General features: G+C 47.3%; 1 protein-coding gene across 7 annotated transcripts in view; it reads right to left on the bottom strand.

Moving 5' to 3' along the window:
* The window catches only part of CACNA2D4 (calcium voltage-gated channel auxiliary subunit alpha2delta 4), a 211204-nt gene that overhangs the window by 177110 nt on the left and 8575 nt on the right, over nucleotides 1–25519 (bottom strand). For all 7 annotated transcript variants that reach the window (XR_012801888.1, XR_012801889.1, XR_012801890.1 and 4 more), the window contains exons 2-4: nucleotides 16969–17050; nucleotides 3879–3995; nucleotides 1736–1795 (exon numbers count right to left, since the gene is read on the bottom strand). Coding sequence is in view for 3 of the 7 variants with exons in the window: in XM_075602360.1 (XP_075458475.1) it covers nucleotides 1736–1795; nucleotides 3879–3995; nucleotides 16969–17050 (259 nt within the window). In the remaining 4 variants the exon portion in view is untranslated. The remainder of the gene's footprint in view (nucleotides 1–1735; nucleotides 1796–3878; nucleotides 3996–16968; nucleotides 17051–25519) is intronic.

The following is a 25519-nucleotide window of genomic DNA, read 5'->3' as shown; positions in this document are numbered from 1 at the left end:
AGTTATCCCGTCTGTCTATTTTTTTATTTTTTTATTTTTTTTTGTGCTGCCGCCCCAAGGGAGAACACATTTCTCTCTATCATTGCCAAATTGTGGACCTTTCTACCCCCGGTATATCTAACTGGGTCAGCCACGGCGTCCAGACTTTTAGATAGTTTTCGCCTGTGTCATTTACTAGGCTGGTCAGCTTCTCCATCTGACAGACCGTCCAGATTCTGTTCCGAGCCGGGGGACTTTTGTAAATAACTGGCAAAGTACCGGAGGCCCGGTGAACCCAGTGTGTTTGTCGTGCCACCTGTGACACCCATGGGGTGGGCCCAAAGCCTGTCTGGAGTTTAGTGACGTCATTAAAGATGCCTCCAAGGGAACCAGTCTCATCCATGTCACCAGCAAATACAGCGACCGCTGTCGTGACACTGCTGACGGGGCACACATGGTCAATATACTCAAGGTAAAAGTATACAGTATGCATAAAAAAACACTTCCCAGGTTTCAACTGAATTTCTCTCCGATACCTTTTTTGCCCCAGAAAACCACCACTTTTGCCCTGATGCATAGGGTGTTATGAATTAAAGTGTAATGTGTTCATTGGCAGTATCCCACTAATGAAGAACTCCCAAAACCCCATGAGCCCTGGTAAAATGACTGCTGAATATAAATACCTACTGTCAGTATGTACACATAATGTGCACACGTCGCTGCTGGGAGGGACTGCATTGTATACTGTATCAGCGCTATCCACAGATCACACAGGTAATGATGATGGATATAACTTTTTAACTGCTTCACCTGCAGCCCTCAACCTCTGGCTCTCCCTCTCCCCCAGTGCAGAGGTAGTGGACACGTTGCTGGATATATATATATACCTTTGAGAGCTAAGGGGCTGTTGCCAACCACTGACCAAGTGAGAGTATATTTAGGTGCATAAAATGGGGTTCTACAGATTCAGAAGAAATTCTAAGGCCCCATACACATTCATACGAACGCTGAAGCTTAGCAGCCTTTTAGGTATCTGGGCCCTTTGAGGGATCTGGTTTTTAAAAGGGTGTTCTTTGCTGAACAAGGGCCGAGATCCTCAGAACCAACAGGATCAAAAGCACATCTCAGCACTTCAAATGTATCAGTGTTTGGAAACATATGGTGCAGCCAGATGCAGATATATAATGTATTCATCGGAAAAAAGATTACATGGGCAAGTTGTAAGATTCAGAACATAATCGCGTGGCTTTGGGACATGGGGTTGGATACCCCACAATACTATGAAAATAAAGGGTGTACACAGTATCTTTGAATACCTGTCCCAAGCTTACGGTAGCTTAATAAATGGAGACAGGCAGTTTAACACAATTCCTACTCCTAGGCAAAATGGAGTCTACTGAATTTCGGAAGTATTTATTATGAGAGCACAAACAGCAATAAAAGTGGGGAAAGGTTTTGGGAATGCATAAAAATAAGGAAAAGGTAAGAAACAAAAGCTCTCACAGGGAGAGCAGTGGGGAGAAGCGATGCAGAGGGCAGCCCAGCTCTGAAAATGGGGAGGGGGGGGAGGGTGAAGGAGAAAGAGGTTGCCAAGGCAACGGGCAGAAACAGGAAGAAACTGAGCTGGAGACAGAACACTAGCTACACAATATGGGTTTACAAACACACTTAGCTACAGCGCTGAGTAATTGTTTGAGTACCCTCATAGTGAGTCCTGAGCATCACTCACTGGGATACAGGTGCAGATAACACTCACCTCCAAGGAAGTGTTGAAATCGTGATTTAAATCAGCATCTTCTGCAGCTTCGACCAGTCTCTGAGGCATGGGGGAGGGGGAGAGAGGGGTGTAGAGGGAGGGGAAGAGAGTGTGAAAGAGGGGGATATGGGATGTGAAAAAGAAAGAGAGAGATACAGAGAGACTTTGTTTACTCTCAGTTTATCTCTCAAAACAAAGCGTACTATAGGAGGAAGCTCTCAGAGGTTGGGTTATCAGGAAGACACAAACCATTTCAACAATCAGTAAAGCCATTCCCACTTGGTTCTAACAGCCATATTCATCCAAGAGAAGTGTACATTTGTTGCAGGTTGTGGTGCCTTTAATTGCACCATGAGAGCTCTTCGTGGATGGAGTTATAGTGCAGAGAGCTTTCCAAACATCACTGTGCTCAGAGAGGATCGGGGAGGTGTTCTGGGAAGTTCTGTTAACTATAATTTCATCTATTATGAACAACTCTCACTTTGGACCATTAAAATGTATCACAACGTGTAGTAAATAAATACCTTACAATGGTCGCAATGTCTTGGTTATTGGCATATTTCTAAAGTTGCAGGCACCTTGTAAAACAGCAGCAAGCACTTATGAGTAGGGTTACTATCAGCTGATGTCACAAAATACCTTCCTACATCAACAAACTGAAATATTACGAATTAATACGTTATAAAGCGGCATGCAATATATTTTCAGGGGCAACTAAATCAGTATACAAACATGTCATAGCAATGTGCATTCAGGAGTTGAGTTACGATATACTCCTGAGAATCCATGCAGTTCTTCAATCAAATATGTCCTCCTGGTAACCTAACCCCTAATGTCCCTATGCACTATACTTCTCATGTAACAGAATCTGCAGTTTGGCATTAGCTCACACAGTTATGTCCAATCCTATAGTTTCTATGGGAATTGTTGGGGGACTTTCTCTAGAAGAGCGAAAGACCCAGATCCCCAACTTTCTTACACTTAACGCTGCTTAAAACCCAGCACTAAAAATATAATTATTAACGATTCCTGATCTCTTCACTTTATTCAACATTATGAGACACAATATCATCAACCTTTCATATTTCTTCATTCATAAGTGAGAATCTTTAGTTACAAAATGTTTGACAAGCCTTGGCTAACCAACCCCCCTCCCCACCCCCCTCCCCACCCCCTGCCAGGGGCAGGTCCTGGCTAACTGTAACAGGGGCTTATCCCTGTTTAAATAAAAGCCTCTAGTATTCAGAAATCCAGCAGGGAGCTGGTTAATTGCTGCCAGTCAATTTACCAGTCTCCACCTGGTAATCAGACAGGTTGAAAAACCTCCTGTGAGAGAAGCCTAGAGAGGACTCCATAGCACACAACTGTGCTGACTCCGGAGAGCAGAGAAGCCTGCACATAGATACTGTCTTTAGCACAAAGGCTGTGCTGAGATCAAGACACCCAGAGACCAATATTCCTGGACACAGAGGACCCAGGAACCTGCCAGAGATTGACACAAAAGGCCACCTGCTTTAAGGTACCTCCTGAGACTTTTGGGTGATAGGCTGGTAATGGGTTTATCCCTCCAGCCCTACAGCTAGGGACTGAGGAAGTAAGTTAGCCCTTACAAAGGATAGGTGTTTGTTTATGTTGTTTCTTTTTGTATGTTTTTCCTTGTTAAAGGAAGAGGCTCAATAAAGCCAGGATTTAATTTCATCCTAATCGGTCTCCATTAAATGTACCTCTGCACACATCTCTTATAGACGTGTTCACCTAAGAGGACTGAAAGAGCTGTTCAGTGAGTAATGGTGCTGACTTAAAAGCTACAAGCAGGAGAGCCTTGTTCATATCCCGGTGTCAGCTCCTTGCGACCTTGTACAAGTCACTTTATTTCCCTGTGCCTCAGGCCCCAAACAGATTGTAAGCTCTGTAGAGCAGGGACTGTTCCTGTAACATTCTATGTACAGCACAAAGGACCATGCTTTACATTGCAATTGTGAAGAGATTCGACTCCTTTTGGGCGGAAAAGTGCTACAGTATATATGAAATAATGTTATTATATTATAAGCCAATACATAGTAATGTCAAACATTTTGGTTTTATAGCAACCCTGCAACACCTCACAGCAGCCTTCAGTTTGCATATGGGCTGGTCTCGTTACCTGCACAGCCTCCACCTTCCTCCGCAGCATCCGTTCCATTTCCTCCGAGAACTTCCTGACCAGCTCCAGTCCGTCCACCTCCTCGATGCTCAGAGTGGGCTCTACGTCCTTGTACTTCTGTGATAGAGGAGGGGGGCAGGGTCAGGGGGTGCACAGGGATGTGGGAGACTGCTCCCTCTATCTCTGACAACTGCTCAGGTCCTTGTGGTACCGGCTACCTCACTCCACACAGCTGGGAGCCTGGCTCTGTATCTTATATGATGTTACTTGTATATATTTTTATATCACTATGTTATTTCCCATGGTGCTGAGCTGTAGAGTGTTGACGGCATAACAATTATAATAAAAACACAAACCCTACGCTCCTCCCAAACTGGCTTGCACTTTATTAGTGACGGTTCTACACTTTGGTCCTAAATCTAATAACAAAGGAGCCAGTTAGTTGCATCTTTTCATCACAAAATGATTCAGGCCTCCTAACCCCATCAAGGTAAACTCCATTTCAGCCGGGACCTACACTAAATGCATAATTTCTTATTTCTTTTTATATAAAATGTTTTACCAGGGAGTAATACATTGAGAGTTACCTCTCGTTTTCAAGTATGTCCTGGGCACAGAGTTATAACAATACATGGTTACATTAAAAGAACAGCGGTTATACAGTCAATTCAAATACATTTCATGGACAGAGAGTTGGAAAATTGGGTACAGGGGATAAAGGACTTGTGAGTTTCAGATTGAAATAGAGCAGCTTTAACATCACCCAACATCAGCGAAAGGCAACAAACGGCTCACACCCTTTAGCTGCCCTTCGACTGCGCCAAAGGCTGTCCGCCTTTGGGGCGATGCAGATGTACACTGAAGGGGTTCAGATTGAATGCAGTTGTGAATACAAAATTATTTGTCCTCTTGGCTCATTAACATTCCAGTGGGTGGGGTCGACTTTCCACAAAGTACAAGCAAATGTTGACCATTAGCACGCTGGTCCTGTGCAGATGGGAGCAGCTCTCGGGAGTCCCACCAGGCGTCCGCCTTTGGGGCACTGATGTACACTGTATTGTCTAGTGGACTAAACATAGGGAAATATGTGCAAGTGCCTAAAGGGTTAAATGAATGAAGCATGTATGCCATCTGCGATTCAGCGCCATTAAAAACTGGCAAAAATTCGCGGACGATGTGATTCTGACCCTCGATGACCCCCTTTCCTCCCTTCATAGCCTTCAAAGGCATCTGACTCATTTTGGGCAGGTCTCTGACTATAAGGTCAACATACACTGGCGACACACTTTATTCGAGCTTGGCTAGTACCACGAATTCGGGTATACCCGGGTGTATTGAGGTTTGTGACTGTTTTCTGCCCGAGTGCATTGAGGTATTTTCCATGCAGGGATTTAAGCATTTTATTCCCACTGGCTGCAATACTGCACAGTATATATATATATACTGCATTACAATTCATGAATTTATGCCATCTGGTAGACACGCGAAGCATTGCAGCCTATTAAATCCTTATCATTATCATTTAACAGATTAGCCGCCCGTCAGCCAGGCATGAACCCAGGCTGGGAAGGCAAACGCAACGGGGCTTGTCAGAGGTGAGGAGCGGCGCATTCCAGGTATCTGCCAGGTACATACCGGGTATTTGCTCGAATAAAGTGTGTCGGTGCAGTAGACAAATCGGAAGCCCTAAATATCTCCCTCCCACCCCAGACGTGGAAACTTATCCAAGCCCACTACAAATACAAATGGAGCTCCACCTATATAAAATATCTGGGGGTCAAAATTTCAAACTCGTATAACTCCCTTTATCAACACAATTACCCCCCCCTATTTGACCAGATTAAAAAAGACTTGGAAACGTGGAAAAAACACCAAATTTCCTGGTTCGGAAGAATAGTGTCCGTAAAAATGAACGTCCTCCCACGGTTACTATATTACTTCCAAACCCTCCCCATCGTAGTGCCACACCCGGCTCTAAAGAACATCCAGTCACTAATACTCCAATTCATTTGGAACGATAAGAAACCTAGGGTCCCAAGGTCAGTGATGCTCTCCTCAAGAGCAAGAGGAGGCATGGGGGTCCCCGACTTAGTCAGATATTACCTCGCAGCACAATTGAAGCAAGCTGTAGTTTGGAATTGCGACCCAGCCTCGGCCTGTTGGCTCGCAAGAGTCACATTACGCACAGCCTCACTCCATCCAAGTGGCACTCTGGACCACAGGAGGTAGAGGGAGTGGGCCACAGAGGTTCGGCCTCGGAGCAATGAGATGCACATGGAACGCATGGCTCAAAAGCAAAGGGAAGTATGGTCTGATAGCTTCTCCCTCCCAGCTCACCCCACTCTTTGGGAACCCCAACTTCCCGCCAGGGTGTTCCACAAGACAATTTGACCAATTCCAGGGTCACAATATTAGGATGGTTGCCGATCTACTGCAGAAGGGAGAGATCCTAACTTTTCAGACATTAAAGAACAAATTCCAGACCCAAGACCTTCATCTATTTAAATACCTACAACTTAGGCACTTCCTACACTCACTGTCTCCAACCTCCAAATTCCCCCCGCTGACCCGGTTTGAAACCCTATGTCTCAAAGACATATACCAGAGAGGCCTGATATCACAGATATACAAAAGCACGGAACCGACATCAGACCCCCCGAAACACCGCTATATGCAAAAATGGTCGGACGAACTAGGTCTCCCAATAGACCTGGAAGACTGGGAGGATATTTGGGAGCAAGCCCCTAAAACCTCAATTTGTACGACAATAAAAGAAAACATCTATAAAATTATATTCCAGTGGTACCTGACCCCGGGTAGGCTGAGCCAGGTCTACCCCGGCACACCGGACCTGTGCTGGAGGAGATCTGGTCAAAAGGGAGACATGGCCCACATTTGGTGGTCATGTCCGGAGATCCAGAAGTTCTGGACCAAGATCCAGACACTTATCTACAAGATCACTGGAATCCCCCTCCCCCTGGATGCTCTGACCATGGTGTTGAGCAAACCCATTGACGACCTCCCCCCACCAATGTCCCGGCTGATCAGGGCCATGCTGACAGCGGCCAGATGCTCTATAGCGGCAGCCTGGAAACAGATTAAGGCGCCCTTGAGAACCACAGTAGTGAGAAGGGTTAATGAGGTCATGACTATGGAGAGGCTTACGGCCATGCTCCAAAAGAAAATGCCCCAGTTCTGGAACACATGGGACCCCTGGATCGAGAGATAAACCCCCAAAATTTCAAAGCACCTAGGTCTAGCAGCCACCCCCAAACGATTGGAGAGCTACACGGGGACACCTCTGGGCAAGCCCACATAGCCCCCCTCCTCCCATGTTTGTCTCCCCCCCCCCTTTCCTCTTCCCCTTACTCTATTTCCTACTGAAAACGGAAAACTGTTATTGGTCCTTCCCTGAAAGTAATGAGCAGAAATGTTGTATGTAAAATTATCTATGACTGTGACCAATAAAAAAACTGTTACAAAAAAAAAAACTGGCAAAAATAAACAAAAATTTCCATAGCATTATGAAGGAAAATTATAAGTGCACAAGCTCCTTAATGACAAGTAAATTCTCTCTCACACACACACACACACACGCACACACACACACACACACACACGCACGCACGTCACCACCTTCTCCTATAGAGAGTGAACTTCAAGCTGTGGAAGTGTTTTATACCTATTTGCTTATTGGAGAATTGGCAACGTGCTCAGACCCTGAGAGGAGGGACACCAAACACCTCCACAAAACTACAGTATTTAGCAAAACAAAATGATGTGAGTTCAGAACTACCCCTCTAACAGAATGTACCAGTAACACTATATAAATGCAAGGCCTTTATGGAGTGTGCAGCTCAGAAAAAATTGGCCTTACATTTATGGAAAACAAATACACACTCCTACTATGATGAGTGTCTGTGACAAACAAACACGAGGGGTGCACATATACAAGTACTTACTTTTCACTAAGGAACACTCAATATTTATTTAATTTCTGTTTTTTTGCCAGTTTTTAATGCCGCTGAACCGCAGATGGCATACAGTACATGCTTCATTCATTTAACCATTTAGGCACTTTCCCATATTTCCCTGTGTTTAGTCCACAAGACAATAAGAAATATGATGCCTTTAGTGTAGGTCCTGGCTGAAATGGAGTTTGCCTTGACAAGGTTAGCTGGCTAAACTAAATGGCTCCTTTTTATTAGACTTGGGATCAAAATATAGAATGTCACATTGCAAGATCAATGTTCTAATTAGAGATGGGTCACATTTTTCACCAAAATTCAGGGCAGCAGCTATAGCATTGAACTAAACCAGATGCTGGACAGCTCCCTTGTCTTAGGTCTGTAAGGCCTGGGACATAGTGCCCCAAACAGGGCGGAGGCGCGCTGAGGCTCAGGGAAAGCGGTGCTTTCCCTGGCCTTACACAGCGCACCATCAGGGGGCGGGCCAGTGACGTCACGGAGCTGGTTCGCCCTCATTGGGCGTACGGCTCACGTGACCGGCCCTGCGCTCCGGCAAGCGAGGAAATTTCAAACCTCCGTGAGACACATGCTTCCCCAAGCATGCTGACGCGTGCGCGAGCCCCTGCTAAAGCCGCTCTCATTGCGGCTGCAGGGGCTCAGTGCCGAGCAGCAGCACGGCTCAGCACGGGTCAGCGCATAAGCGCTGACCATGCCCGAGGCCTAATGTAGTACGCGCTGGTGAGCGTGCAGGCACACGCACAGCGCTACGCGTGCACATGGCGCATACGTTTCGTTTGTATGTTGCCATCAGTGACGCACGTAGTTAGGGGGCGTGGCTCTGACATCAAAGTGTTAGGCGGCGCTGTGATTGAGCATGTGGCGGCACGTGACGCAGCAGCAGCGCGAAAATACAAATTTCATGTATTTGCTCTGATCTGCCGCGCCACCGCTCATGGCCGGGTATGCGCGCATCTCGACTGTATCAACGTCAGCCTCCCACAGTCAATTATCATTGACGAGCGCGCACGGTAGCGCACGCGCGCACTATATTGCAGACCGTAGGATGCTTTTGAGCTGTACTGCACACACCTGTAGCCCCCTGGCTTACTTTAAACGCAGGCCACCTCCTGGTTGCCAGTTCAATTTGCCTCATTGTAGAGGGAGAAAGGGGGTGGCCTGGTATTAAAGGGATTGCATCCCATTTGGCCATCCCCTGACCTCACCAGGAAGACAAGGGGTTAACTGGGCTGCGGTCCAGAAATGTGGTTTAACCCTTGTTAAAGCATGAAAATGTATATTCCCCTGTCCCCATGCTTTATTGTTATATCTTGTTATATCAGTGTCTGCATCACACACACACTGGGATCCATCCGAGAGGGCAAGGGTTAATAGTTCTTTAGTGATTATAGCCTTTTGTGTAATTTTCCCGCCTTTTCAGGCACCATTTTGCAGAGTCCCATAGGTCGCCATTAGAGCTCAATGCATTTCAATGGCGGATCTTGCTGTTTTGGACCTGTTTCCCTTGAAGACCACCAGGTGGCGTCCGAGAGGAGGAGCGGCGGTTTCCCATTGTAAGTCAATGGGCTCATTGACTTCAATGGTGATTCCTCGACGGCGCTTTCCAGGAACGAGTGGCTGCCGTCCAAACCGCAAAACCGCAAAGGGGATACTTTTTCTGAAAAAGAGCTTTGATCACTGTTAGTCAAGTTCAACGTTAAGTGGCGTGGGAATCTACAGTTCTAGGGCACCCAGAAATAAAATTCTTTTTGCCCCTAGTTCCTAGACCTCCCCCCACTCGACCACCACCGGGTCCCCGAATCCTGGACCCCCGAGAAGGGTCGTGCCGAGAGAGCGGGTCGCGCCATAGGTTCCAATGGCGGCAGCAGAAACAGCTCAGGAATTTGACTAAGTTCGAAAAGCTACAAACCATAAATCCATACCTCCGGTTCCGGAGGGTCATGAGGGCCAGGGTTTGGGGTACCTGTAGGCACTGCTCCGGCATGGCTGCAGAACTATCCTTGACCCTCTCGGACCAACCCGACGGAGTATGGACCCCCTTGAAGGTTCGGGAATTCTCCCATAGACTCCAATGGCGGCCAATTTCCATTGACCGGCTATGGCGGAGAAACCCCACAGACTTCAACGGCGGCGATGCCCCGTTGAAAGTCTATGCGGCGGATTCCCATAGCCGCCAACGGCGGCGGTTTGCCATTGAAAGTCTATGGCGGCGGAGCCCGTTGTTTTCAATGGGGATTAAGTGAAAAAACGTGATTTAATTTACAGCAGAGTTTTTTGTATTAAAATAGGAAACGGTTTAAGTGGTATTTGTGTAACTTCGGTTCCGAAGGTCGTAGCGGGTTGAAACTCGGACCACATGGTGTCTCAGTTCCGGCAGTAAGATCTGGGTAGTTAGACCCAACGGAACCGGATATTTTAATATGTTTGTATTTTACCTATAATACCGTATCCCAAGGCAGGGATAAAACCCAGAGGAAATTCCTTTGCATACAAGGAAGCATATGGTCAGAGAGGCGACCCAATGTCTAGGGCCTAAGTGCTGTTCAAAGGGTTTTGCCACCCTGTTTACCTGAGGGCGGAGACGACTCAAACCAGAGCTGTCTGTGAGTGTCATATTTTACACCTTCCAACAAAGGGTATCCTGCCAGAAATTCCATTTGGTAGACTGGCTGGCATTCCCAATGTAAATGTAGGGCTACAGAAATGAGACCCCAGGGTCCTAGTGCGCATGAGCTAACTAGCAGGGGGGCATGGATTAAAATGTGTTCCCACGTTAAAGATTAGATACAGCTAATTGTTATCCAATAGCCTGTACTTAATGTTAAGGATAGGGTCACAAAAGATATATAAACTGTGGTCAACCCTATATCCTTTGTCTTCTATACCATCTTGATTGTACCTGATTGCTGGAGAATTGCTACTTGATACTTCTCATTCCCCACCCCCAAGTAAGTGTTACTTCTTGCCTGTTACTGTACTATATTGCAGTGTGCACCTATTTAAGGAATAAATATACTTTATTATATCTAAGCCTCGTTCAGTTCAACCCAGTTATTTGGTGTATTATTATAGTCTGTCACAAAGCTCCCATCACACTCATGCACAACAAGGTGTGCACTTGAGATACCTTGGAGACATGCTAATAAGATTAGCTACAGGTGTGAGCAGTATCCTGTGAGAGTGGCGCTCACTGCTGCCCTGAATAGCAGAGGTTGTGGGTTCTGATCCTGTTGGGCCTGACACTAGTAGTACACCCTTCCTCGCAAGGTGCCTTAGGTTTGTCAGTACAGGTCAGGTGTGCCCAACTCCAGCACTCAAGGGCCACCAACAGGTCAGGTTTTAAGGATCGCTCAGTCAGAATAACAGATTCCCTAATATAAGAGTGGGATATGGTAGTAGATGAAGCAAAGGAGCACAGCCACAGAATGAGATTTTATATTTGTACCTTTGACCCTTCAATTGGGATGTTTATGTGTTTAGAGGGGTTTGTGCATTATTGACCAATATTTGCGGTAGTCAAGCAGATTGACCGCTAGGTCTTTATCTGCCTCCCCCCCATACACACTTATGGACTTTCTACCTTATGGATGAATTACAGTGTTCCTTTTTCTATATTTCAATGACTATACAATTATAGTGCACACACTGATATTGAGCACCATTTTCTCCATACATCTACAAATGACTGGGATATCCCTGATATGTTGGCCCTTGAGGACTGGAGTTTGCCACCCCTGGTAAAAGTCTTATGCAAATATGTTAGGAGGTATGAGTCATTTAAATATACTCCGCATATCTCCCAGGTACGCGCTTTTTTTTTGTAGCACAGATATCTCTCCATATGTTATTTGGAGGGAGGTTTGAGGGGATATTTGTATAGTCATTGGGGCCTCTCTCTCAACTCGTCGGCGGATCGGATTTTCACTAATTCGCCCATCCCTAGTTCTAATGGATCTACACGCAAACCCAGTATGTTACAGGTACCTGTTCATCTCGCACAACTCTGCAGCACACAGGCTCTTCCGTTCATGTCTGTAACTGTGCACCCCTGTACAGAATCAGCGCTTGACCAGGATAGATCCAGGCAGCTTATCTACAGCATATTAATCTCCCTCTCGCACAGAGATAGCAGTCGGCAGAGCTCTGTCTATACCCCACCTCCGCCCGCAGGGGGTACAGCACACATGCCATACATTAGACAGCATAGGGGACTTTAAACCCCTTCACTACCATAGAGACCTGCAATGCATTGCTTTGCATGCTCCTCTAGCACCAATGGGGTTAAGAAGACAGAAACCCTAACTTTAATATAATGGGATTTTTTTTCTATGATCGTATTTTGACCATTCCCCACCCCACATAAAGTGGGGTGACTTTTGGCCACGTTGCAGCTCAACGCTGCCGCCTTTCCATGACCACACACACACACACACACACATTTCATGTCCCCTTTATGAAGCCACAAGCTGGTTATTTCGAGTACTTTTACATGGCCCATATTTCACAGTCTGCATATTTACTCCCATGCTGCTCTGTGCTCCAATGCGGAAATAATCCCTTCTTGTGCATTTACCATATGGAATTCATTGCAACTCCCTGCAAACGTGTACCACATAAAAGGAGAGATATAGCCGTGCTGGGAGAGATAGCCGTGCTGGGAGAGATAGCCGTGCTGGGAGAGATAGCCGTGCTGGGAGAGATAGCCGTGCTGGGAGAGATAGCCGTGCTGGGAGAGATAGCCGTGCTGGGAGACATAGCCGTTCTGGGAGAGATAGCCGTGCTGGCAGAGATAGCCGTGCTGGCAGAGATAGCCGTGCCGTGAGAGATAGCCGTGCCGGGAGAGATAGCCGTGCTGGGAGAGATAGCTGTGCTGTTAGAGATAGCCGTGCTGGGAGAGATAGCCGTGCTGGGAGAGATAGCCGTGCTGGGAGAGATAGCCGTGCTGGGAGAGATAGCCGTGCTGGGAGAGATAGCCGTGCTGGGAGAGATAGCCGTGCTGGGAGAGATAGCCGTGCCGTGAGACATAGTTGTGCTGTTAGAGATAGCCGTGCTGTGAGAGATAGCCGTGCTGTGAGAGATAGCCGTGCTGGGAAAGATAGCCGTGCTGTTAGAGATAGCCTTGCTGAGACATAGCCGTGCTGTGAGACATAGCCGTGCTGTGAGACATAGCCGTGCTGTGAGAGATAGCCGTGCTGTGAGAGATAGCCGTGCTGGGAGAGATAGCCGTGCTGGGAGAGATAGCCGTGCTGGGAGAGATAGCCGTGCTGGGAGAGATAGCCGTGCTGGGAGAGATAGCCGTGCTGGGAGAGATAGCCGTGCTGGGAGAGATAGCCGTGCTGGGAGAGATAGCCGTGCTGGGAGAGATAGCCGTGCTGGGAGAGATAGCCGTGCTGGGAGAGATAAGCTGTGCTGGGAGAGATAGCCGTGCTGGGAGAGATAGCCGTGCTGGGAGAGATAGCCGTGCTGTTAGAGATAGATGTGCTGGGAGAGATAGCCGTGCCGTGAGACATAGCTGTGCTGTTAGAGATAGCCGTGCTGTTAGAGATAGCCGTGCTGGGAGAGATAGCCGTGCTGTGAGAGATAGCCGTGCTGGGAGAGATAGCCGTGCTGTGAGAGATAGCCGTGCTGTGAGAGATAGCCGTGCTGTTAGAGATAGATGTGCTGGGAGAGATAGCCGTGCCGTGAGACATAGCTGTGCTGTTAGAGATAGCCGTGCTGTGAGAGATAGCCGTGCTGTGAGAGATAGCCGTGCTGTGAGAGATAGCCGTGCTGTGAGACATAGCCGTGCTGTGAGAGATAGCCGTGCTGTGAGAGATAGCCGTGCTGTTAGAGATAGCCGTGCTGGGAGAGATAGCCGTGCTGTGAGAGATAGCCGTGCTGTGAGACATAGTTGTGCTGTTAGAAATCGCCGTGCTGGGAGAGATAGCCGTGCTGTTAGAGATAGATCTGCTGGGAGAGATAGCCGTGCCGTGAGAGATAGCCGTGCCGTGAGAGATAGCCGTGCCGTGAGAGATAGCCTTGCTGGGAGACATAGTCGTGCTGTGAGACTTAGCTGTGCTGTGAGAGATAGCCGTGCTGTGAGACATAGCCATGCTGTGAGAGATAGCCGTGCTGTGAGACATAGCCGTGCTGTGAGACATAGCCGTGCTGTGAGACTTAGCTGTGCTGGGAGAGATAGCTGTGCTGTGAGAGATAGCTGTGCTGTGAGAGATAGCCGTGCTGTGAGAGATAGCCGTGCTGTGAGACATAGCCATGCTGTGAGAGATAGCCGTGCTGAGACATAGCCGTGCTGTGAGACTTAGCTGTGCTGGGAGAGATAGCTGTGCTGTGAGAGATAGCCGTGCCGTGAGAGATAGCCGTGCTGTGTGACCCCAGCTTCTCTCACATGCATCAGAGCTGAATCTCTGGTGCTCCCGCACGTGGCTCTGCCTAATCCTGGCCCGGGCGACTCTTAATCCTGCATGGCTAGCTCGTGGAGGTCACATGACCCAGTTAATGCAGCGACAAGTTTCATCGCATGCCGGCGGATCTGGGACACTGCTCTATGTCCCGCTGTGCAGCCTCATCTATCCCTGACTGTACATAACAGTGAAGGCCTTGCAAGAAGACACTGGCCTTTGAAGTGGGAGACTAACTCGATATCAATTGTGGCTGCAAGCAGGTCTATAACATTATGAACTCTTCAGGAATACTTCTAAACAGTGATAACCACCAATAAATAATAATCATATACATTTAGGTCAATGACTGTTGGCAATTTCATATTCTGTATACAAACACTTCGCTGTTTTAGTGTAAAAGAGCCATGCAACATAACATCGAAATACTCACATCCCCATTTCATTTTACCAATCGACTTAAGCAGCAATCAATATTTTGGCACTGAGATACGCCGAGCTGGTGATATAAATAACTGTATCTTCTGATCCCATCACTGCCAGGGGAAATTGATAGTCACCCTTAAAGGTGCAGGGTTAAAAGGACTGCAAGAGACATGTCACCATGATGTAACACCATAACGATGTCATCAGCGTAGCTTCTGATGTCAGCAGCAACAGTGATAGCTGTTTAATTACATGTGTAGCACTGCTTTCCCCCTCCCCCCTCTGGGAGATTTGCCCTGGCTACACTCCTGTGTGGTGTTCGGTATCTGTTTAGCTCTGGAGATGCTGAGTGTTCCACGATGACACAGGACAGGCTCATGATGATCCATGATGTTCTTTCTTGGTGCTAGCGCCTCCAGCCATAGTGGGCTCCAGTAGGAATGAAGGCAATCCCCACCGTGACAGTCTTTTATCCCCATACATCTGTCCAATAGATTGCGACTTAGCCAGATATATATATATAAAAAGGGATGGTCTTTATTCTGCAGCCACTGCATGATGTTATTACAGCGATTGCAATCAGTTGTCAGGATAGCTTCCAGGCTCCTGGGTGGTACAGGCCTTGCTGATAGTCATGAGGCCTCACTAGAGTAGTGGAATGCACCCAGCCCATGAGGGACTGAGCACATGTCTTCCTCCCAGCCGGGAAGAGACTTGGCTTACATCCTCATACCTCAAGGGGAAAGAGGGACTGCCTGAACTTCCACCCTGTGAGGGCTGGGTTCATCTCTATAATTTAGGACACCTCCTCTATAGTACAAAAGGGGAGGGCACAGGCTCTGCATCCTTATTGGACAGACACAGACTCCCATGTCATCTCCATTTCCGTCACTCACAGAGGCTGTAGGAGCGGGGGAAACTCCATAGGATAGCCTGTTACTGTTTGAATCTTACTAGAACTTGCGTGACAAGAAAGGCAGAACGGTAGCTGGCCCAGCCAATGGCTACACAGGATTTGCACAGCCACAGAAAGCCTCTCATCAGAAATACATTCTAATCTATATTCCCAGAGAACACCCGCGGTGGGAGAAAGGTGAGTGCATCTCCGTGCGCCAATGTATACAAATGATTTGTACGAGTTGTGTGGTGTGTATGTCATCTTTTTCACAAAGGCAAAAGTGACGCAAGTGGGAGGCGTTAGAGGCGGAGTTTGGATGGTGTTGGTGGCGTTCATATGTAAATTATATGTAATATTAAACTGCAAGTATGTATCAGAAAGATTTTTCTTGGTGTAAAAGACAAACAGAAGTAGATGCAAACAATTCTTAATACATCAATAAGTAGAGGCTCGCTGACAGGGGTGCCCGGCTGGCGCTGGAAGTGGTCGGGTCCAACTGGTACGTCCGGCCACGGGTCTTTCTCCAGCTGCGCCCCGCCCCACCAGTCAGCGCCAGAAGCTGGACCCAACTTCCGTATCCACCAATGCAGAACCAGAGGCCTCCCCCCCCCCACAAGGTAAATTCTTGTGGTGGAGGAAGTGTGTGTGGGGTTTTTTTTTTAGGTAGGGTGGTGGGGGCAATAGAGTGCAAGAGGAGGGGGGGATTGAATGTGAAAGGAGAGGGGGTTGAGTGTAAAAAAAGAGGGGGTGAGGAGGAGGGGGCTTGATTGAGAGAGGTGGAGGAGGGGGTGAGGTTGAGGAGGAAGAGATTAAGAGGAGGAGGGAGGGAGGGAGGAAGAGAATGAGAGGAGGAAAGAGGGAGAGAGTTAGAGGAGGAGGGAAGAAGGGAGGAAGAATGAGAGGAGGGAGGGTGGAAGAGACTTAGAGGGAGGAGGGGGGTAAAGAAAGTGAGAGGGAGAAGGGAGGGAGGGAAAAGAGGGTGTAAGAGAGAGGAAGAGCGAGAGAGGGAGAGTGATAAAGATTGGGAAGAGGGGTGAGAGACAGAGGGGGACAGTGAGCAGGAGGAGGGCGAGAATGAGAGAGAGGAGGTGTGAGAAGGGGGAGAGAAATGGAGGGGTGTGAGAGAAGGAGGTGTGAGAGGGAGGGGGGGGCGTGCAAGGCAGCTGACATGTATATGTATGAACATGACGCACACCGTATAAAGAAAACACACCAAATATAACAACGCGAATATTACACCAACAGATTGACACAAGGCGCTCTTTAATTTCTTATATACATAGCGCCTTTCATACAAACTTCTCCTTCTCAGCTGTGTCCTGCAGTTTATTAGACAGACAATACACTAATATACAGTTTATGCAATGCTCTGCGGCACATACCTTCTGCAGCAGGTGGGAGCCGGAATATTTGGCGATTATGGAGTTCATCTCACTGCCAAAGGCATCAGCCCAGAGTTTCACCCTGACAGAAAGAGGGGGGGAAACGTTTTGTGTCGGACGTTTTGTGCCATTTCAGGAAACAGCCGAAGCCAGAATGATTAGCAATGAATCTCAATGCAATGCAGCCTCTCTGACACGTCATAAATGACATCATAAATCACAAGTGACTGCCCACAGTGAGGCCTGTTACCCCTTAGGCTGCGCTTCTAGTGCCGGCGACAGCGACGCAACGTTGCGTCAAAACAAATGCATTGCCGCCGTCACATGCGCTTATAGTAACCGCGATGCGATGGAGCGACGGCTTGGTCACGATCGCTGGAAGTCATCTCAATTTGATTTTTCCAGCGACCGCAGTGTGACGTCGCCGTTGCCGGTACTATAAGGGTAGCCTTAGTTACAAGGCCTTTTAGATGTAGGGGGGGGGGGGGAGCAAGACTGAAATCACAGTACTAAATATCATACAACATACATTTTATACTCGTTACTCCCCATACGGTTATTACATTGTCTACACATCTACTGTGAACTCCAGCTGCCCCTGACATTCCTGACTGCACTTCTACTACTACTTTGTCTGGAAGCCAACCAACAGACCATTTAGATTGTAAGTTCTTCGGAGCAGGGTCTCCCTTTGACTTATGTTGCTGCGTTTACCCCAGTGTTTGTCGTTTATTTACTTTGCATTGTAATTTTATAAATATAAAGAATATACATAGATACACATTGTCCTCAGAACAATTGATCACAGAAACCCTAAATCGTAGCAGAAAGGAGGTGGCTCCTCCTTACAGAGTGTCACACCTGTGAGCCCGTGACTTGTGTATGTGACAAGGGTTAATACACACAGCTATCCAGCTGACCCACTTATCTCCCCGGAGGATCCCTAAACGGAGTAATATCTCCCCTCAATCCGTCGCAATATCCCCTTAAATCGCTGCCACCACCAACAAATTTATCAAGTTTTACTTGTAGAGTCGTTGTCCTGTATACTATGAAAAATTATTATTAACACATGTAGCCTTCTATTGGTCGGCTGCTAATTGGTTAAAGGGTAAACTCATAGAAGGGGTTAACCTGTGTGGGATCACCAGGTTGTGCCCCTCCCATGTTGCCTTGTCACCAGTGATGTCATCATGGGGAAGATATGGGTATAAAACAGGGCCGCCGACGGGGGGAGAGCCGGGACAAGTGTCAGCTCTCCCCCAGCCCCGGGCCTCCCTACTCACAAACTGTCCCATGCCGGGCTGCTAGCGCACGCCAGGCCCTCCGACGTTGGCGCCGGAAGTAAGCTGGGCTCGGCTTCCAGTCCTGGCGCTTGCCGACATCAGAAGCCCGGCGTGGGACAGAGTGAGGGAAAGGTGGGGGGCAGCTGGGGGACAGCCGGGCCCGGTGGCCACGAGAGGTCGGCCCAACTGCTTTGTCCGGTAACTGGGCCCCCACAGCCAGTGGGCCCGGCAAGAGGCCTGAGACCAGCCCCAAGGTAAGGGTTTATATGTATTGGGATTTTTATATTGTATATATTGGGGGTTTATATTTATATATTGGGAGGTTTTATATGTATTGAGGGTTTCTATGTATTTTTTATATGTATTAGGGTTTTTTTATATGTACTGGGGTTGTTTTTATATGTATTGGGGGGTATGTGGATTTGGGGGGTTTATATGGGTTGTCTTTTTTAATTTTAGATGTATTTGGGGGGTGGGGGGTTGTATATATTTGAGTGGTGAGGATTTTTTTTGTCCGTATTTGGTGGGGTGGGGTATCTTGGTATGTATTTTTGGGGGGGTGGGGGGTTGGTATGTATTTTGTGGGGGGATTGTGTGGGGGGGATTGAGAGAGTGGGGTAATTGACAGGGGGAGAGTGAGAGGAGCGAGGGGGTGAGGGAGTGAGCAAGAGTGAGATGCCGGGAAGAGAAATACATGTATGGAGGGAGGAGAGTGAGAGGTGAGAAAAAACATGGGAGGAGGGAGGAAAATAGAGGGGGGGTTAGTGAGGTGTGAAATGGGGGGGCTCGCAAAACCGCCGACATGGAGTTGGGGGTGGGGGGCTTTGTCATAACTCTAGTCCTGGGCCCCAGGAAATCTGTCTGCAGCCTTGGGTATAAATAGCCACGTCTGTATTCTAGAAGCAGGTTCTTCAGAGTTCTAAGTGGAGTCCCCATTTAAGTCTTGTAAATAGGCTTGTGCGTTACTAAACTGCAGCTAGCTTTTATTATTTTGACGTTTAATAACATGTGCGTGTAGAGAGGATCTGGATCAGGAAGTTCATGTATGTGGAAGAAGTATGCAGTCTATTTTACATAGGGTTGCTAAATCAGGAACCTGAATATATATATCGGATCGGCCCACGGATGGTGGTGTTCAAAAGGTGGTGGACCTACTAGAGCAGGGGTGGCCAACTCCCGTACTCAAGGTCAGTCCAACAGGCCAGGTATTAGGGATATCATTGCTTCAGCATAGGTGGCTCAATCAGTGGCTCAGTAATTAGGATTGAGGTTCATAATGACTAAGTCATAATGATTTAGGATGATTCCCCAAAGCTTTTATTTTTGCCATGTGTAATGCATCATCAGATCATTGTCTATATATGTTGAAGTGTATCTGGACCGTAAACATGCTTTTGTTTTATAAAATTTCCTGGTGTTGGGGGGCGTGGCCAATCAGCAAGCAGAGTGGACATGAGTTTCCATAGCTCCGGACCCCAGGGCAGTGAGGAGTGCCCCAGTCAAAAGAAAAATTCGTGCGCCTGGTAATCAATTCGTGAAACCACTCACCGTACAAGGTATTGACAAATAAATCCAGGTGTGATTGAAAAATAAAATAAATTGGAACGAAATACACCTTAATGATGTGAATAAAATTGAATCCTATAAATATATATACTTTAAACCATTGATAGGTTGTGTGACATGAACCATTAGGAGTGAGAGGGGTTGATTGTGGCTATAAAACAAAAAATGGCAAACGGAACCAAATTGACCCAAACAGATAAGCAGCTTCCAATGCAAGGTACCCAAACCTTGCTAAATTAGGACAATAAACAAACAAACAGGGAAGCGCTATATGAGTTAGGATCAGGAGTTAGGAGTGCCCCAGTCGCCTGGAGAAAACTAGGAGAACTGCTGCAAGTGAGGCGGAGGGTGACCCGAAAGGCACGGACTGCCAGGGAGGTTAAAAATAAAATAAGAAAAAACACACGCCGGAGAGATTCCCTGCTCCAGTCGCACTCGTAGGGAGTCGGGTCCAGCAGCCTCCAAGATGGCGCCGCCACGCGCCTGCCTGTAAGCTGGAGCGCACCGAAGCAGAACAACGAGGTCAGTGTGACCGGCCCCCCGACCCCCACCCTGCTGCCAAATCGAGCCCGGTTCAGGAGTGGGAGCTGCGCCTCACCCTCAAGCGGCTGCGGACGCGGGTAAGAGGGGGTGATCAGAGAGACAGCCTAGTGAGACCCAGCCACAAGATGGACACCACAGTCCTATAGCGTGGAGAGCTAAAGCTAGTGCAAACTGCACCATAGCCCGGGCCCCCTAGCACTTCAGGGAAGCATTTTCGGTGAAGTGTACTTTCCCCTCATCTGATGATCGTCCTAGAGACTAGGACCCCCACCACAGAGAAGCGTGGTCCATGGCCTGGCTGACTCGGGTGAGGTACAGGGGACAGGAGCCGAACTGCACTACATCCTACTCACAACACATAATAACAGCTCTGTAAGGGAACAGGTGAGAATTTATGCCCAGGCCTATTCTGTCAAGGATACCTGGGCTGATGCAATCCAATATTCTAAACACTATATACTTTTCTAAAGGGTGGCCCTAGAGAAACCTATTTACATCCATGCACGCCATCATCTAAAAGGGCCACATGAGATCCTGGTTCTGCCTGTGCACCAGAGCAAATATCAGATAACAGACGACCCTGATTAGACAACTCGAATAAAAAGCACCAAGAGAATCCCGCACAACGTAATATCACCCAAAAAGCAGAGGCGTTGACATTCTTTGATAAAAGAACGAGGAATATGACCACTCCGGGAACAAGAGGAGGCCGAGTCAAACTCAGATTCAGAGAGAGACTCAAGTATAAGGAGGAACCTAAAAGCGTGGGTCACAGAAATCAAAACAGACTTTCCAAGAAGAGCTACAAGGAGCCCTGAGAGGTTTAAGGTCAGAGATTACCGCTGTGGAGAAGAGAACCACAGGACTCGAAGCGGCTATGGAAAGCGTTACGGAGAAACAGATCAGCATAGACTCTGATGTCGCTCAACTCAAGGAACAAATCACGAGGATGTAAAAGGCGCAAGAAGAGGCTCAAAATAGATCCAGAAGAAACACCATCGGGATACGGCACGTGCCTGAGACAATTGAGTCTGATGAAATTAGGCTTTATCTCCAAAGACTGTTGCAAAATATTTTTCAGAGTGACTGGAAATGGATAGAGCACATAGAGCTATGAGACCTAGAGACTATGAGGGGAGAGGCCCTAGAGATATAATAGCCAGACTTCATTATTTCTCAGTGAAGGAAGAGATCCTCCTCAAGTCCAGAAATCTGAACGTGATACGCTTTGAAGACACAGATATTCAGATTTTCACCGATATCGCGCCACTGACACTGGCTAAAAAGGAGAGACCTTGGAGAAATCACTAGTTTGCTGAGAGACCATGGGGTTCGCTATAGGTGGTCCTAACTCTAAAAGATATGGGTAGATGGAGATTAAACGATATGCTACTGGGGATACCTGAATCCAGGGATCCAATAAAAGTTCCTGGTGTCCTGCACCAACCCAGCACCATCCATTTGGGCTGAGAACATGGAGCATATGTACATATTCTGGAACTATCACATGTGACACTCTTCGGAGCTGGGGAAGAGGGATTACATAAAAATATATTGTAGCAAAATGTGTCCAAAAATGCAGTTACTCTCTTGCAAAGTTCAATTAGAGCCCAAGACAATACTTATTACATTTTAGATTTGATATCCAGAAGTAGTACAGTGCTTAGTTGCAGAAAAGAATGTTACAAGAAACTAACAGTATAATATGCAGACAATTTCATAAACATAATGGGAGAAAACAGAAATTCCTAACATACATTACCACATGGGCTTCCCGTAAGGGTCTTGAGTTGGAAAAATGAGAATTCACGTTATCATAGCATTAACACTCCCTGTGTTGAGTAAATTCATACCCCAAAATGCTTTGGAAACTGAATAAGCCCACCTTCTGGGGTGTGTCCTTAACTCCCCCTCATCACTCTCTAATTACAGTTTTAGGGCTTGGGGAGAGAAAATATTTTTTTTAATTAAAACTGCCTAAGTATAAAAATACCCCATAACTTTCTGTCTACTGCCCTTAGAATGGTGCTACTTTCACCATTGCATTTGTACAAATAAAATACACGCGTGGACACAGATATTGCTGGGGGTAACAGAAAGAAAAAAAGACATGGGACACTTGGACACAGGCATACATATCATAATGGAGATACAGAAAGACAGAACGTAAATCAGGGGAGGGGGTTAGGTACATTACGGGATCTTATCTCTTTGAGCATATTATATTTTTCCCTGCGCCCCCCTGACGGCAGTTCCCCACTCTCCGCGCCCCCCCACCCCCACCTCTTACCTTTGCGGCAGCGTCATGACGTCACGTTGCCATGGCAACGTAACGTCACATGACCTCGCGGCGTCATTTGGCGCCGTGTTGCCATGGCGATGCGTGTAAGAAGCCACCGGAGCCAAGGTAAGTAAGGTTTACAGAGGCCTTCGCCGATCCGCCGGCACTTAATTTAAGTGCCTTCGGGAAGCACGAGGGGTCTCTGTAACCGCCGCTCCCCCCGCAGTCACTCAGGGCGCGCCCGCCAGTTTGTACACCGCTGATTTACATACATGAGGTCACAATCCCAGTAGAACTCTTTTTGGCACAATATACATGGTGTGGTGGGTTTGGGTTCTGAACTTGCGGGCAGTGGTGGATTTCCCACTAGGCCCGATAGGCCTTGGGCTGCAAAATTTGGGGGCGGTAGAATTTGGGGGTGGCATGCGCGATCGGCACTTGCCGTCCGCACATGCGCAGATCGGACAAGCGCAGATTGGGCACACGCAGCCCGCATGCGCGGCCAGCAACATGGAGGAGGAGGGCGGCACCAGGTAAGTGTCTAAGAGCGCCATTTTTTTAAATCTGACGCTGTTGGTGAGACTGTGTGTTTGTAAGTGTCAATCGGTAACAATTGTTTGTAGGTGTGTGGCCCCCTCCTCCCTGGTTCTAAGCTCACCCAGTCCCCTTTTAAATAACAAGTCTTGTAGTGCACCTGCAAATGAGCAGTCTATTAATACTTCTTCCTCCATCAGAGGGGTAAATAGAGCGTTTGCCGAGTGTTAGGACTTGCAAGAGAGGGGATACCTTGGCGTGGTTTGCAAGCGTATGCAAACTAAAGCAAAATTTTGCTGCTGCGCCCCCCTGTCTTGCCTGCCCCAGTGCTCCCCCGCCCTCCTACCTTGTAGCGGCATTAAATGACGCTGCGAGGTCATGGGACGTCACATCACGTGACCCGTGGCGTCATTTGATGCATATCACGTCACATGACCCCCCCAGCGTCATTTGAAGCCGCATTGCCATGGTGACACGTCACAGCGTCTGAATCATGGTAGGTTTTGTGTTGCAGAGGCTTCACACGATCCACCGGCATTTAATTTAAATGCCTTGGGGAAGAGCGCGGGGCCTCTGCAACCACCTGCACCCCCCCTTCCGCCCCAGAAAATCGTGATCCCCCATTTTGTGCACACCTGCTTTGGCCTAAGAATTGAACTATATGACCCTCACTTGTGACAAGAAAAACAGATGTGTATTTAACTATATAATTTGCTATATTGGATGAAGAACTGAGGCTTCTTGTCTTTTGTTGTACACATTAGGTCACAATCCCAGTAGAACTCCCTTTGACCCAATTACTGTATTTATTATTATTATTTATTTATTTATGATGTGGTGAGTTTGGGATCTGAGTTTGCAGGGACTGTGTGTGTCTGTACATATTTTGGGGCAGATTCCCACGGTCCCATCACAATGTCCATGAGAAGCCAATGAAATCAAAAGATCATTTATGAAATACTAGACACCCACACACAAACATTTAGGACAAGTGCATCAGCCTCTCTCCTAACACATTCTCCCAGCAATAAACTCCTACTGTCTCTGTGTTTCTCCCATCACATCCCTGACATTGAAAGTGGGCAGTGGGCAATATGCTCTGCAAAAAGTAGTGGTACTGTGCCGGATGTCAAGAAGATCAAAACTATCCGAACAGAATACAAATAGTTTTTTCCTTCATATAATATTTTACAAAAATAGGCCATGTGCAGAAGAGCCTAGAATGATTGAGATACTGATTGATCCATCTGTGCTTAAGTGATGTCCCTAATACCTGGCCTGTTGGTGGCCGTCGAGGACAGGAGTTGGCCACCTCTGCTTTAGTGGTACTCTTTCTTTTCCCTTTGATACCATCACAGGAGTGTTATTAGCTCAGCCAGGCTGGTCTGGCCCAGGCTCAATGTAGCTAATGAGTAGGATCAGGCAGTTAAACTCATCCTCTTTAAATGCACACAGAGTCCTTCTATTTTCTGGAACTTTATTGGATGGGGTATACAGAAAGCATAAAATAACTTGGGGGTAGCATTTGTGAGAGGAAGATAAAAAATCAATGCCTTGTTCTGGGAAAACAGTGAGAAGGGTTGTTACTCACAAGGCTGCTGGTTCCAAAATAAACATGCTTGCCTGTATAAGCAGGAAATAAGCAAGGGCTGTTCCAACTAGTAGGGGGAGGAGGGGTAGCCCAACTCACATAGGAGCAACAGGGAGTAGCCAAGGCAACTAGCTCAGAAGCCAGTGAAAACAGTTACATTTGTAACAACATAACACTGAGGAGTGATAGTAGCCTCAGAACAGGGAAAAAATACCTACAGGTTCCAGGACACCGGCTGTTGCATTTAATGTGAAGGGGTTTCTGATTGACTTTTTATCTTCACCTTAAATAACTTATGGTGAGTAAAAAAAAAATATAGGGGTCCATGTCAATATGGATTCAAAGCAAAAAGGTGACAATGTGTACTCATTTACCTGTAATTTCCCAGAATCCCTTGCTGCAGTGGAAGCACAATGCGAAGAGATAATGGGGAATGTCAGGGTTGCAGACCTGTCTGAGACGTGTGAATGTGCTCACACGTGATATTTTCATTCACTTTTTATCTTGGAATGACAATTTATCCCTCTCTGCGCTGACACGGATAAATACTGAACTTACCCAAATCAGGGGGGAAATGTGCATAAATACAAAATGTTAACCCTTACCCTGCCAGAGGGGCCAGGAACACATAGCAAAGCAATATAGTAACGTTCAAAGTATTGTGTTACTGGCCTCTCTGGCAGTGAGTGGTTTAATGGTGCCCGCTGCCATTTATTTCTTCCGACACCTAAAGCCATAACATTTACGGAG

The sequence above is a fragment of the Ascaphus truei genome, chromosome 5 (genome assembly GCF_040206685.1).
Source record: "Ascaphus truei isolate aAscTru1 chromosome 5, aAscTru1.hap1, whole genome shotgun sequence".
Lineage (NCBI taxonomy): Eukaryota > Metazoa > Chordata > Amphibia > Anura > Ascaphidae > Ascaphus > Ascaphus truei.
The sequence above is the reverse complement of the archived record's forward strand: the minus strand, read 5'-3'. Positions and strand labels throughout refer to the sequence as shown.